Source organism: Macaca fascicularis, chromosome 1 (genome assembly GCF_037993035.2).
Source record: "Macaca fascicularis isolate 582-1 chromosome 1, T2T-MFA8v1.1".
NCBI classification, from domain to species: domain Eukaryota; kingdom Metazoa; phylum Chordata; class Mammalia; order Primates; family Cercopithecidae; genus Macaca; species Macaca fascicularis.
In genome coordinates this window covers 142,125,069-142,140,742 of record NC_088375.1, presented here as the reverse complement: position 1 = coordinate 142,140,742, position 15,674 = coordinate 142,125,069, and the positions used below count along the sequence as shown (strand labels likewise).

The following is a 15,674-nucleotide window of genomic DNA, read 5'->3' as shown; positions in this document are numbered from 1 at the left end:
TTTTGTCTTCAGTTCCCTACTGTGAAAATTTAAGTAGATTCTTAAATGTTTGATGGATAAATGACTGGATGAATAGCATCATGTGATTATTCTCTTCCCAAGACTGAAAAGTAAACACCAAGATTGTACGTACCTTATTCTTTTCATTTTGAATAATTTCTAATAGCTGGTCTATGTGCCCTTCTTCTATGCATCTTTGCCCAGCTAACTGAAATAGGCCAAAATCCTCTTCTTTAAAGTCTTGCTCTTCTAGGATTTGCTGGCAAAAAAGCCCCCCAAAAACAAAAGAACAAATGTATATGTAAATAAAAATTAAATACAGTAACTTCTTGACTCATCTATGAAAAAAGGAAATCTGTTTAAATTCTAGGTAAATGTAACGTAAATAACACATGTATCAAAATTAGGATTACCCTAATAAATACTTTAATAAATGACCTTGAAATCTACTGTACCAGTGAAACCTATGAAAAGGATCAGGATTAAAATGTAAAAGGTTATTTAGATAAGTATGTCACCTGGAGAAATAATCCAATCTGCCTCCCCCACTCACGTTCTTTACAGGTCAAAAAAAGCAAGGATTAAAGAAGATAAACAATTTGAGTGACCACAAATATAATTAAAAACCATCTGTGCCCTTCCCATATTTTGAAAGGTATTTAATTTTACAAAAATTAAAAAAATACTTACACATCTCTTTATTATAGACTGAAGTTCCTCTACAGCCATTCCTATTTCTCCCAGTTTCGACGCTAAAATCTACAAATACAAAACACACTGTTAAATATCCGTGATATTACATTTAAGTATTCAAAAGTTATGTTTCAGTGTGATAAATTACTAGTAAATACAATAAAGAAAATGGAAAGTTTTTGTTGTTGTGTTTTTTGGTCCAATAGCATGCTAGGAGAAAATGTAAAGTTCTAAGGTTGAAATGTTATTACTGAATCTTAGTATGTTTGTCTAAGAAAATAAAGTGTTTTTTAAGAAGCCCTTATTGCATCTTTTAAGTTTTCTAGGAGCATAGTTTTGAAAGCTATTTTGAAGGAAAAAAAGAAAAAACTCCCGAGTACTCCCAAGAGGCGAGGCAAATACGAACTAAAGGGCTTTTAAAAAGCAAAGTACTTCTTTTATGAAAAAAAAATTCCAAAAGGTGGACCTGAAATCAAAATTCTAATCATTAGGGGATTTTTTAATGTCTCACCTCACAAAAATTGGGGTGCAACACAAGTTTATCTATAGGGGGTGAAGATTCAGATGCCCTCCATCCCATTTCTCTCTAGGAGTTGCAGTACCCAAAGTGATCAATCCAGCTAGTGAAATCACTGTATCACACGGAGGCAAGGCAACGGCGGCCTTCAGGAGGAGACCATCGCTTCTCCCGGAGGCAAGACTCAGCCCCAAACCCTCAGTAGTGGCGCGGGTCAGCCCGGTTCTCAGCGCAGCGCGCTATAAGGCGAATAACACCCCAGCGCGCGTGCTGGCGGCATCAGAGGAAGCCATGTCTTCCGATTCCTGCTCGCCTAGGTGTGCAGGCTCCACCACCTCGCGTGGCCTAGTCGGCCCGCGGCACCAAGTCCGCCGCGGCTCACGGCCAACCGCGAGCCCTGGCCACCCCGAACCTCTCCACTACTCCACTTACCGGCCAGATCTCTCGCCTCTCCCAGCCGCCACCACCTCCTCCGGCCACTTAGCCCGCTCTTCTGGCCCCGCCCCACGCCAGCGGGGTCCGCCTCGCGCTACGCGTAGAAAGGCGGGGCCTCGGGGCGAGACGCCGGAGCTAGTCCGGGTTCCGCAGACTACTCTCCCCGATGGCGGACTGTACTGGGCCGGGTTCTGCCGGCCGCAAGGCCGGGGCTCCTCGCCGCTCTCGAAAAGCCACAGGTAGGAGCAAGGATGTCTTCTCACTTTGGGACCCTGAAAGCTGGACCCCGATCTCGAGTTCTAAACCGAAGCGCACGGGCGATCCTGAAAGGCTGCTTCAGGGGAGGGGTTCTCCCAGGTAGAGAAGGCCGAAAGCTTCCCACCGCCGTCCGCTCCCCCTGGGAAAGATCTCCTGGCCGGCCCTCACCCCTTTACGCCAGTGTTGCAAGATTTCCCTCACGCGGGCCATGGCCCCAGCCTCTGAGAGAAAGTACAGTGGAGGCGCCGGGAACCCAGGCCTAGGGTCCCCGGGGTTCGGGGCAAGTGACTAGGGCAGCGTTGGCAGCTGGTCTTGAACCTAGGACCGGTCCTCCTTTCCAGATTGCTTGGGTGCCCCGTTCTTTGAGGTGCCGGACTCCCCTCTTCTCCCAAAGAGGACGTTTGGCAGACGGAGAGAGAGGTTTCCCTAAAAAGTACCCAGATCTCAGATTTTCAGGAATGATTAAGCAACTATGATACAGAAGAAAATTCAATCCCCAAAGAGATACATTTTAACCAAGAAAAATTAGACAGTAATCAATTTGCAAAAACAAATTGCTTGCCCTTTACCTATTTCATTTTGATTTACACACGATTGGACATAAAATAGGTGGAAAAGAAGAAAAATTCGTCTAGTTTGTTATTTGTGTAGGAATCTATCTTGTACCTAATGTGTTTGTGTAGGCCTGACCTACTGCCACCATGTGTAGCTTAACTGCGGGGATGCATTTTGAGAAATGCGTTGTTAAGCGATTTCATCCTTATGTGACCATGATAGAGTGCACTTACACAAACTTAGATGGTATAGCCTACTTACACACTAGGCTATATGGTACAGCCTATTGTTCCCAGGCTGCAAACCTGCACAGCATGTTACTGTACTAAGTACTGTAGGCAATTGTATATCTAAACATAGAAAAGGTACGGTAAAAATACAGTATTTTAGTCTTATGAGACCGCTGTCTGTATGCTGTCCGTCGTTTACGAAATGTCATTATGTGGCACATGACTGTATTTTTGTTGTAGGTACTAAACAGACAACTACTTTGAAACAAGAAGATGCTTCTAAAAGGTATGACAGCTACATGGACAACTACAATGGCATATCTACTTATCTCATATTACTTGTACCAATTTTAAAACTAATAGTTACCTTTTTTTATTTTTAGAGAAAATTATCATGAGAGGGAAGGGAAAGATCTGGGAAGGCCTATAAATTCTCACATAGACTGTTAACATTCCTCTACTCCAGGCTTTAAGAAAACCAAACTAAGCACTCAGACTGCTAGTGAAGGCGTGAGTGTCTGTAGAAGGTGTTTGTTTTTCACCACTTCAGGTACACTCCCCTTTTATTGCTTTATATGCCAGAGACTCACTCTCCAAGTTTCTCTGTCACTCCAAGAAACCTTTTCTGTTCTTTGTTACATCAAGTCCAGATTTTCATCAAAAAGCTGTCCTGGCCGGGCATGGTGGCTCACGTCTGTAATCCCAGCACTTTGGGAGGCCGAGGCGGGTGGATTACGAGGTCAGGAGATCGAGACCATCCTGGCTAACACGATGAAACCCCATCTCTACTAAAAATACAAAAAATTAGCCAGGCATGGTGGCGGGCGTCTGTGGTCCCAGCTACTCGGTAGGCTGAGGCAGGAGAATGGCGTGAACCCGGGAGGTGGAGCTTGCGGTGAGCTGAGATCGCGCCACTGCACTCCAGCCTGGGCAACAGAGTGAGACTCTGTCTCAAAAAAAGAAAAAAGCTGTCTTGTACTAGTTCTGGTTCTCAAAAGGCAAGATATTACCACATATCACACAAAGTTTTAGAAGAGGAATAGAATGTGAAGGGTATTAAAAGTATATGTAGCTATGATTTTCATTTTGTGAAGACTTATTAATCTTATATTGACTTTGGTCTTAATTTACTCATTCTTTCAAAAATTATTTACTGAGTATAAGATATACCAGACCTGTGTTAGGCTCTGAAGATATGGTGAACAGAATAGACACAATTCTTGTCTAGTGGAACAGAGGAATAAATAATAGTTAATTAACATAAACACATAATTACAAATTGTGATAAGCACTATGAAGGAAAAGGCTGTGATGTTACGAGAAAGAATAATCAAGTCTAATTTAGTTGGAAGTGGGTGGCAAGGAGGTTAGTTGTGAGTTTTCAGGGAAAGCCTTATGCTGAGACCTGCATGCTAAGTAGACATTAACCAGACAAAGAGTATATAAAGATTTCTGTATGTGCAGTGCAAAAAGTAGCTTGTTTCCTTTTTGAAAAGTATTGGATCAAAAGTAACAGCATTAGAAAATAGAAATTTGGCCGGATATGGTGGCTTATGCTGGTGATCCCAGCACTTTGGGAGGCCGAGGTGGGAGTATTACTTGAAGCCAGGAGCTTGAGACCCGTCTAAGCAGCATAGTGAGACCTTGTCTTTACAACTAAAAAGAAATAAATATTTTTATTCAAAAAAATTTTTTAAATATGTTTAAATTTAAGTGGCAAAATAGTGAGTTAGGTTAGTGTTGTATTTTAAAAAATGGAATATTGGACATGAAGCTTATAAGTAGATTAACTTTCTCTTTCAAATTTTAGGAAAGCAGAACTAGAAGCAGCTGTGAGAAAGAAGATTGAATTTGAAAGAAAAGCTCTACATATTGTTGAACAGCTTTTAGAAGAGAATATTACAGAAGAGTTCCTAATGGAGTGTGTATGTGTTAAGTTGACAAATTATTAGTTTTGTAGTATAACATCTTTAAATCTGTGCAACATGAAACTTCTTTGCATTATTAAAATCTTTGAATTTGTTCTCAGTCATTAGATGCAGATAACAATCTATATAATTCATGCATTTTAAAATAAACAACTATCATGCATTCCTTGTATAATGACTTTAAAATGCACTAATGAAAAATAACAAGTACATAACAAGGTGATGACAGGTAATGTATATTTCAAAATTAATAAGAGTGGATTTCAAATATTCTCACCATAAAGGATAAATATGTGAGGTGATGGATATGTTAATTAGCCTGATTTGGTCAACATATACATGTGTTAAAACATCACATACTACCCCACAAATATATACAATTATTATTGTCAATTAAAAAGCAAAAAGAGGCCAGGCACAATGGTTCATGCCTGTAATCCCAGCACTTTGGGAGGCCAAGGTGGTTGGATCACTTGAGGTCAGGAGTTTGGGACCAGCCTAGCCAACATGGAGAAACCCTGTTTCTACTAAAAATACAAAATTAGGCAGGTGTGGCTCATGCCTGTAATCCCAGCTGCTCGGGAGGCTGAGGCATGAGAATCACCTCAACTCAGGAGGCAGAGGTTGCAGTGAGCTGAGATCACGCCACTGCACTCCAGCCTGGGCAACAAGAGCTAGAATCTGTCTCAAAACAAATAAATAAATAATAAATGGAAAAAAAGAAAAATGAGGATGGGGGAGAAAAAAAAAAAAGAAAAAGAAAGTATATTTTGCCCTTAGTCGTAGTTCTTTTAACCAGTCTGCTAATATCACTTGATTTTCTTCAGTTTGTTCTATGATTGCAATTCCAGTTTTCTATATTCTGTGTTGTATTATTTTAAGTAACAGAAGAATATTATTTTTGTCAATGTAATTTCATCAATTTTCATATTTCAAAAACCTGAAATACAGATCATTTATGACTATAAAACAGGAGAATTAAGTTCCACATTAAATTTTTTTTTTTTTTGAGATGGAATCTGTTCCCAGTCTGGAGTGCAGTGGTGCAGTCTCGGCTCTGCAAGCTCTGCCTCCCAGGTTCATGCCGTTCTCCTACTTCAGCCTCCCGAGTAGCTGGACCTACAGGAACCCACCATCAGGCCCGGCTAATTTTTTTGTATTTTTGGTAGAGATGGAGTTTCACCGTGTTAGCCAGGATGGTCTCGATCTCCTGATCTCGTGATCCGTCCGCCTCGGCCTCCCAGAGTGCTGGGCTTACAGGCGTGAGCCACCAAACCCGGCGCACATTAAATTTTTTTAGGCCAAGCAGGATGGCTCATACCTGTAATCCCAGCACTTTGGGAAGCCAAGGCAGTAGGATTGCTTGAGCCCAGGAGTTTGAGACCAGTCTGGACAACACAGTGAGACCCTGTCTAAATAAAAATTTGAGAATAAAAAAATTTTTAAACAGCTTCACTACATTAAAATTTTGAATGGAAATTTCTTTTATATTCTCGTAATCCTTAAGAGAGCAAATGAAAACTCAAAGCTTCTATTACAAAAACACTTCTTAGTATAGTCCATAGATCTTTTTCTACAACAGGAATATGAACATGACAAGTCATATTTTTATTGACACAGGTAACTGCATCAGTATCTGCATGTATGATGACACCAGAAAAGACAAAAGCAAATATGCTTCATTTGAAACATAAAACTTATATCACTCTCAATAAAAAGTATTTCAGTCCCTGTGAAAACAGAAAAATTTGTTAAAAGATCTCAAAGTTAAGAACAAGAATCAAGATTATTTGAACATGAAGATGTCAAAGGAAACTATTTGATGTTAGCTTATAACCATCACCTCACCACTCTGTACAGATTTTTCAGAAGTGGGAAAATTTTGCACAGACTGTTCAGGAGTCACAATGACACTTTTGAAATACATTGTTGTTAAAGATTATGCTTTAAAAAATAGGTAAAATTATATTTTATTACTTTGTTATTTAGTTAATTTTTTAAATGTTTTTTTAAAAATAAAAGATACTGTTGTCATTTAGCTTGTGTATAGCTATAGCATCACTTCTTCCTCATGCCTCAGAATTATTTCACTTAACTATATAATCTACAAAGATGCAGAGACTACTGTGGCAGACTTTTTTTTAATAACAACTTTTTTTCGAATGCTTACTATATGTTGAGCACTTCTCTAAGTGATTTTGCTTTATTTTCTCCTCTAATTCTAACCTCTAACTTATCTAACTTATGAGGGAGGTACTATTGCTATCCCTGTGTTTTCAGGTAAGATCGATGAGGCTTACAGAGCTGATAAATGAACTTTTCTATTAAACTAGGAGGAAATAACCCTCTCATTTCATTTTAGGGGAAGTTCATTACACCTGCTCACTATAGTGATGTCGTGGATGAACGTTCTATTGTCAAACTCTGTGGTTATCCTTTATGTCAGAAGAAGCTGGGAATTGTAAGTAACTCATTTTTTTTCTTAAATATAGGCTTTTATTATTTTCATTTAGCAAAATACTTTGTTGTAAGAATAAGAAATGAAACCTAAGGTCATGAACTAAAGGCATGGATTGGCCAATGATATGATATGTAGATTTGTAACATAAGTTTCATGTTTATTATTTGGATTCTTTTGTAAGCTGTACTTTCTTTTCTTTAGGTACCAAAACAGAAATATAAAATTTCTACCAAGACCAATAAAGTCTATGATATTACTGAAAGAAAGGTGAGTTTAAAGGCTTTCATCGTGGCAATTAATTGTTTTTCTTTACTAACCACTATCCTAACAAGGAATGGCAATTAATTTTTGATGATATTAAATAGGATTCTAAAAGAAACTGTTTAAAATCTTACTGGTTAGAAAATAGTGGTGTTAAAAGTTTGGTTTTATTTGTAAATATTTCAGTCAAGGTATTAAAAATTGTTTTGCTTAAGCTTCAATTAAGACTTTAACATTTAAAAGTTAAAAGTGCATAGTGGCACAAATCTAGGCAAATAAATCATGGAACAGAATAGAGAGTCAGTAACAGACTAAACACATATGTAGACACTTGATATATGACAGCAGGAGTATTGTAGATCAGTAAAGAAAGGATGGATTTTTCAATAAATTATACTGGCACAATTAGTTATGCAAATAGAAAAAAAATGAAAATTGATGCCTATCTCAGTCTGTACACACAGATCAATTTTAGGTAGATTAAAGACATAAATGTAAAAGGTAGATTCTTTTTGAAGACACTATGGGAGAGGCCGGGCATGGTGGCTCACACCTGTAATCCTAGCACTTTGGGAGGCCAAGGTGGGCAGATTACCTGAGCTCAAGGAGTTGGAGGCCAGCCTGGGCAATGGCGAAACCCTGTCTCTACAAAGTAAAGTACAAAAATCAGCCAAATGTGGTGGTACGCATCTGTAGTCCCAGCTACTTAGGAAGCTGAGACACATGAATCGCTTGAACCTGGGAGGCAGAGGTTACAGTGAGCCAAGATCATGCCACTGCGCTCCAGCCTGGGCAACAGAGCGAGGCACTGTCTTCAAAAAAAAAAAAAAGACAATAGGCCGGTGCCGTGGCTCAAGCCTGTAATCCCAGCACTTTGGGAGGCTGAGGCGGGCGGATCATGAGGTCAGGAGATCGAGACCATCCTGGGTAACATGGTGAAACCCCATCTGTACTAAAAAATACAAAAAATTAGCCAGGCGTGGTGGTGGGCTCCTGTAGTCCCAGCTACTCAGGAGGCTGAGGCAGGAGAATGGCGTGAACCCGGGAGGCGGAGCTTGCAGTGAGCCGAGATCGCACCACTGCACTCCGGCCTGGGCGACAGAGCGAGACTTCATCTCAAAAAAAGAAGAAGAAAGAAAAAAAATATGGGAAGATATAAACTTGGGGTAGAGAGACTTTATAAAATAAGATGGAAAATTTTAGGCCAAAGAGGAGAAACTGATAAACATTTCTATATTAAAATGTTAAATTTTTGTTCATCAGAAGTTTCAAAAAAAAGAATGAAAAGAGAAGCCACAAAGCAGAATGTTGTTATTTCATGTAACTGACCATAGAATCATATCTAGAATATATGATCTATAAGAAAAAGACACACAAACTAATAGAAAAATTTACACAAGGAACTTGAATGGCTAATAAACATATGAAAAGATGCTCAATATTATCAGTAATCAGAGAAATAGCAAATAAAAGCACATTGAGTTATGTTTTCACAGCCCACAAAATGGCCAATATTAGGAAATCTTTTTGCAACTAGTGGGAATCAAAATTGGTGCAACCTTTTTGAGAAATGGTTTGGCACTTGTCTGGTGAAGTCTTTGCACATTCTTTGTAATTAAGCCTTTCTATTCCTTGGTATAAACCCTAATAAAATTATTACACATGTGCACCAGCATGTATATATAAAAATGTTTATAGCTGGATAAACAATGTGGTATATACACACAATGGAATATTAGCCTTAAAAAAAGGAAAGAAATTCTGACACATGCTACAAGGTGGATGAACCTTGAAAATAATATGCTAAGTGAAATAAGCCAGCACAAAAGGACAAATACTATATGCTTTCACTTACATGAGGTACCTAGAGAAGTCAAATTACTAGAGACAGAAAGTAGAATGATCATTAAGAGAGGTGGGAATGGGAAGTTAGTGTATAGGGTTTCAGTTTTGTAAGATAAAAAGAGTTCTAAAGATGAATGGTGGTAATAGTTACACAACAGTGTGAAGGCACTTAATGCCACTGTGCTGACTTAAAAATGGTTATGATGATAAATTTTATATGATGTAAATTTTACCACAATTTTAAACATTTTTTAATTGCAAAAAAGGTTTATAGTAACATTGTAGTGATAGCAAAAAAATTGAAAACAACTCAATTGTCTATAAATGGTAAAGTGTAATACACTAATACAATGGAATGTAGTACACAGTGAAAATTTATAAGCTACAACTACTTGAATGAATCTTAAAAACATAATTTTAAACAAAAGTAGCAGCAAGGTACGGTGGCTCACACCTATAATTCTAGCACTTTGGGAGGCCAGGGAGAGAAGATTGAGACCAGCCTGGGCAACAAATCGAGACCCCATCTCCACAAAAAAATAAAACAGCCGAGTGTGGTGGCACGCCTGTAGTCCAAGCTACTCAAGAGGCTGAGACTGGAGGATTGTTTGAGCCCACGAGTTTGAGGCTACAGTGAATCAGACCCTGTCCCTAAAAAAGAAAAAAAATTTAGTAAGTGAATGAAGTAAGATAAGAATGTATAACAGTATTATTCCATTCAAAAAAATGTTTAAAAATAGGAAAAACTGAATATTTTTAATAGGGTTATGTACACAGGTGCTAAAACTGAAGGGAAATGAGGAAATTATTAACATCAAATATATGATAGTGCTTACTTCTGGGGAACGTGGAGGGCGATGCAGTTGGGAAGGCACATAGAAGCCTTCAAAGGTTCAGTATGTTATGTCTTACTTTGGGTGGTAGATCTATAGGTTTCCATTTTATTCTTTGAACTATACATTTATGTTTTATACTCTCAACTGTATGTAGGTAATGTTTCACAATAAGAAAAAAACTGGATTTATAATGTTCTTTTCAGTCTTTTTGCAGCAATTTTTGTTATCAAGCATCTAAGTTTTTTGAAGCACAAATTCCCAAAACTCCAGTATGGGTTCGAGAAGAAGAGAGGTAATTTAAGTCATTGTGTATACACATTTGTTCATATATTCTATTCTAATAATTTGTTTCTGCTTTTTGAGATTAGCTGAGAGTAGGTCTAGTTTTCTGTAAAAAGTGACCATTTTATACACTTTAATTATGGGGAAATGGTTATATTTTAAGCATAGCTATTAAGGATTTTACACTTAAAATCAGAAAATGCATACATACAAATGTTATTTGTTTGTTGTTTTAGCTTTAATTGCTAAATCAGAACTTTAACTCTGGTGCCCTGTGATGCTAGTTATGTCTGTGAATCCTGTTAATATGATAATCCTGGAGGAAGAATGTTACATTTTTTCAGAAGTTACTGGGTCTTAGGATCCAAGTGAACTCTGCTGTGAGGAAGGTTAAAAAGTTCAGGTTCATTTACTCTTTATAAAAATCAATACACTATTTTATCAATTTAAAGACAGACAATTAAAAAGTAATTTTTTTTTTTTTTTTGTACAAAAAGTTTATGAGCAATGCTGGAGTTTAGCCTCTTGGGAAATGATTTAAATACTTGCAATGTTTTACCAGGTGCTAAAGTCAAGAAAATTTTATTATTGAGGGTGAAATGGCATGATAATATAAAGGTAACAAGTTATTGTTACGACTGCATTGCCTAGAAATTCCAATCAAAGGCTTAATGAGATAATGCCCAAAATAAATTCATGTTTGAAAGAGTGTATCATAACAACACAAGGCAGTGTTAATTGTCGTAAGATAGGAACTATGCTAAATAAACTAATGGCCTAAACATAATGAGATGCAGGTTAACTAAAAAGCTCTGACTCAAAAAAAAAAAAAAGCTGAAAACCTTGAAGTCTTTTCTGATGCGTAAGGCGAGATAACACCACTCTCAATTCAAATAACATCATTTATGCTGATGACAGCACATGTGATGGCAGACACCTCTGCCTGCCAATCCAATCCTGTGTGGTTTAGGATATGGAAAATGTGACACTGTGGCGCCCTTGATAATTGGGTTAAACGTAATGAAGACTAAATTGTTCATCATTTCACCACCAGCCTGTCAGCCTTCTTGTTGGGAAAATAAAAGATTGGCATTGTTCAACATGACTGGGAAGCTAAGAGTATTTTTTACTTACTCTTTTTCTCCTTTCTTAATATTTCTGTCACTAGAGCTGCCCATTACTTCCCCAGTCCTCTGAGAGCAACATATTTTATTCCCCACTGAAACCAGTGTTTCCTCAAGTTATCCTTAACTTTGCTTCCAAAGAGATTTTCTCTACATCTTAAATTTAACCCTTTGTGCCATCCTCATTATCTACCTCAACTGTTTCAAAACCATTTACCAAACTACCTTTCCTGCCATCTCTGTTTTCTTCAAGCATAGGTATTGGTACTTCCTTTAGCTAATTTAAAACAAGTCTTCCAGCCTGGTGTAGTGGTTCATGCCTGTAATCTCAACACTCTGGGAGGCCAAGGTGGGCGGATCACTTGAGCTTAGGAGTTTGAGACCAGCCTGGCCAATATGGTGATACCCCGTCTCTACTAAAAATACAAAATTTAATTGGGTGTGGTGGCGGGCATTTGTAATCCCAGCTACTCGGGAGGCTGAGGCAGGAGAATCACTTGAACCTGGGAGGCGGAGGTTGCAATGAGCCAAGATCATATTGCTGAACTCTAGCCTGGGCCACAGAGTGAGACTCTCAAAAATTAAATAAATAAATAAAATGAAGTAAAACAGGTCTTCCTCTAACCTTTTCCTAAAATCTTACCGTCCTATATTCAGAATGCTCACTTTTCCCCAAAACTTGAAGCCCTTTCACTTTATATTTGCAGTTCTTGAAATTCTACCTTAGCTATATACCCTTCACTACCTCACTAAAAAAGAAAGATGAAAATGTCCTTTGTGCCAGGCACGGTGGCTCATGCCTGTAATCCCAGCACTTTGGGAGGCTGAGGCGAGCAGATCACGAGGTCAAGAGATCGAAACCATCCTGGCCAACATGGTGAAACCCGTCTCTACTAAAAATACAAAAATTAGCTGGGCTTGGTGACACGTGCCGGTAGTCCCAGCTACTCAGGAGGTTGAGGTAGGAGAATTGCTTGAACCTGGGAGGCAGAGGTTGCAGTGAGCCGAGATCCTGCCACTGCACTCCAGCCTGGTGACAGAGCCAGACTCTGTCTCAAAAAACAAAAACAAACAAACAAAAAAGCCTTTGTTTCCCTAATCTAAATGAATCAACTTAATTTACATTCAAATTGTGCAGTAAGTGCTTAGTACCTGGCAAGCTACACACATACACATACACATATACAAGTATAAAACCCAGCCTGTGAATTTAACAATCACTGGATGGCAGAACATGAATTAAACACATTTGTGTTGACTTTAATGGGGACCTGGCCTATAAATGAGCAGGGTTAGGACATTGCATAATGAGAAACTGTGAGCAAAAGTGAGAAAATAAACTTGTGGGAATGGGTTGGGATATTGAACATTGGCTGACTTGAAATTCGTGAAACGAGAAGATAACAATAGATAAATAACAAAGGGCCAGACTGAGTGTGGTAAACCCTCAAGTACTGGGGAGCCATCAAATGTTTTTGAGCAGAATTTAATCTGATATTGGTGTACAAAATGAATTAAAGAAGGAATCATAATTAAAGAGCTAAAAGGGTTCTTAGAGAGATTTAATCCAACCCGTTCATTAAGTGTATTTCTTAAACTAGTGATCTGTATGAGACCAGGATTCTATTTGTTATATTCCACTTGATTAGAAGGAAACAGTGAATAATCTATATATATGCATCTGCCTCATTGTATAGCATAACTATAGCTCTTAATTACATATAACACTTGTCAGTGTATAACCGTATCAGTATCTTTTATATATGGGTGCATTTGTGTTACCTTAATTTCCAAATTCTTAGGGGCAGGGATTATGTCCATACTATTTAATTAATCCACTAGAGGTCACTGTTTTTTCAGAGACATCTTTTTACCTGTGCTAAGGATCAGAATTCTAGAATTTGATATTTTTAAAAGCTTGTCTGGCTATTGCACATTTAAGCTCTACAGAAATGTGATATTTTAAAGAAAGTCTGTTCACATGTGGTATGGGATACAACATCCTGAGCCAGTCTTCCTTTAGGGAGGAAAAAATTGCTTCTTGTAAATGGTGGCATATAATATTTAATGCAGAGATATTTTTATTAGCTTACAGTGAGTCATGATAAATAATAAATTGCATCATAATAGTAATTTTAATAATCATAATTTTAAAATAATAATAAATTTTTATGGCCAGGTGTGGTGACTCAAGCCCGTAATTCTAGCACTTTGGGAGGCCGAGACTGGTGGATCACCTGAGGTCAGGAGTTCAAGATCAGCCTGGCCAACATGACAAAACCCCATCTCTACTAAAAATACAAAAATTAGACAGGAGTGCTGGAACATGCCTGTAGCCCCAGCTACTTGGGAGGCTGAGTAAGGAGAATCGCTTGAACCCAGGAGGCAGAGGTTGCATTGAGCCAAGATCACACCATTGCACTCTAGCCTGGGCGACAGAATGAGACTAAGAATAAATTGTTAAATTCACCCAAAAGATTAGATATCTTACTGCAATGACTTCCAAACTTTCGACCACTATAATAAATGCATTTTACATTATGATCTCATATATGCATATAACTAAAACTAAAACAAAACTTCTGTGAAACAATATTATCCTTACTACATGAAATGCCTCTGATATTTTCTACTCTGTTGCTTTTTTAAAACATTAGCAGCAACCTACTTAATTGATTGGTCCTGATCTGCAGTTTGAAGAGCACTGTTTTGTTGGATGTAGCTCAGGTTTTTGGTTGTTTTACCGTAGGAAACCCGCTTCTCAACACTGAGTCTCAGTTTCCTCATTTGTAAAAGGGAAAGGTTGCATTTAACTTCCAAGTTCCCTTTGGTTCTAATGATTTACAGTTCTAAGCCAATTGTGTCATTAGTCACTGCTACTGTAAAGAAAGTTTTCTACATAAGGAAATATTTATTAAAATGATGAAAATTAAAATTATCTGCTTAAGACTAGAGAAACATACTACCTTGTAGAAAGGTCTGTCTTAAGAATTTTGAATAAAGTTACTGACTTTAATAATTTGATCTCTTTAGTCTGTAAAAGTGAAGGCTGATAAAATACAGATCAAAGCTTTTAAATTATGAAGAAAAACCAGGGATGTTTTAGAGCATGTCCTGAACAATTTGAACTTGGCATCACTGAGGATGCCATGACCTTACACACCGTTTGGAAACAGAATATTGAATTTGACCTAATTTGGTCTTTCTTACATTATTGTGAAAGCCAGTAAGTACAGGCATATCTTGGAGATATTGCAGGTTTGGTTCCAGACCACCACTATACTAAAGCAATAAAGCAATTGTGAATTTTGTTTCCCAGTGTCTGCAAAAAGTTTCCACTATACTGTAGTCTTTTAAATGTGCAGTAGCATTATATGTTTAAAAAATAATGCACATACCTTAATTTTAAAATATTTTATTGCTTAAAGATGCTACTGATCATCCGAGCCTTCAGCGAGTATTAGTCTTTTTGCTGATGAGGGTCCTGTTTTGATGTGGATGGCCGCTGACTGATCAGGGTGGTGGTGCCTATAGGTTGGGGTAGCTGTGGCAATTTGTTGAAATAAGACACCAATGAAGTTTGCTGCATTGATCGACTTCCTTTCACTAAAGATTTCTCTGTAGCATTAGATGCTGTCTGATAGCATTTTGCCCACAGTAGAACATCTTTCAAAATTGGAGTCAGGCCAAGAGCGGTGACTCATGCCTGTAATCCCAACATGGTTTGGGGGCAAGGCAGGAGGATCCACTTGAAGCAAGACATTTGAGACCAGCCTGGGCAACACAGCGGGACCCATCTCTACAAAATGTTTAAAAAATAAAAAATTAGCTGGGTATGGTGGCACACAACTGTAGTCCTTGTAGCTACTTGGGATGCTGAGACTAGAAGATCACTTGAGCATAGAAATTCATGGTTGCAGTGAGTTAGATCAAACCACTGCACTCCAGCCTTGGCAACAGAGCAAGACGCTGTCTCAAAAACAAAAAACAAGAAAAAAAGTTGAAGTCAGTCCTCTCAAACTTTATTGCTGCTTATCAACTAAGTTTATGGAATATTCTAAATCTTGTGTTACCATTTCAACGATGTTGACATCACCTTCATCAGGAGTAGATTCCATCTCAAGAAACCACTTTCTTTGCCCATCCATAAGAAGCATATCCATTCAAGTTGGATTATGATATTGATGCAATTCAGTCACATCTTCAGGCTCCACTTGTAATTCTTATCTTGCTATTTCCACCATATCCA

General features: G+C 38.0%; 2 protein-coding genes across 14 annotated transcripts in view; one reads left to right on the top strand and one right to left on the bottom strand.

Moving 5' to 3' along the window:
* The window catches only part of GLMN (glomulin, FKBP associated protein), a 60,421-nt gene extending 58,697 nt beyond the window's left edge, over nt 1-1,724 (bottom strand). For 5 of the 9 annotated variants that reach the window (XR_012417745.1, XR_012417744.1, XM_074001659.1 and 2 more), the window contains exons 1-3: nt 1,643-1,724; nt 691-759; nt 134-259 (exon numbers count right to left, since the gene is read on the bottom strand). Coding sequence is in view for 5 of the 9 variants with exons in the window: in XM_005542738.5 (XP_005542795.2) it covers nt 134-259; nt 691-729 (165 nt within the window). In the remaining 4 variants the exon portion in view is untranslated. Of the gene's footprint in view, nt 1-133; nt 260-690; nt 760-1,204; nt 1,379-1,642 lie in introns of those variants that run through there. The other 4 variants (XR_012417743.1, XM_005542737.5, XM_065518694.2 and 1 more) reach the window with 4 other exon arrangements.
* Nucleotides 1,725-1,787: 63 nt separating this feature from the next.
* RPAP2 (RNA polymerase II associated protein 2) overlaps nt 1,788-15,674 on the top strand; it is an 89,977-nt gene continuing 76,090 nt past the window's right edge. For 3 of the 5 annotated variants that reach the window (XM_005542739.5, XM_005542740.5, XM_005542742.5), the window contains exons 1-6: nt 1,788-1,884; nt 2,929-2,974; nt 4,499-4,613; nt 6,979-7,077; nt 7,279-7,344; nt 10,223-10,311. In XM_005542739.5, coding sequence (XP_005542796.1) covers nt 1,812-1,884; nt 2,929-2,974; nt 4,499-4,613; nt 6,979-7,077; nt 7,279-7,344; nt 10,223-10,311 — 488 coding nt within the window. In that variant the 5' untranslated portion in view covers nt 1,788-1,811. The remainder of the gene's footprint in view (nt 1,885-2,928; nt 2,975-4,498; nt 4,614-6,978; nt 7,078-7,278; nt 7,345-10,222; nt 10,312-15,674) is intronic. The other 2 variants (XM_074001673.1, XM_074001674.1) reach the window with 1 other exon arrangement.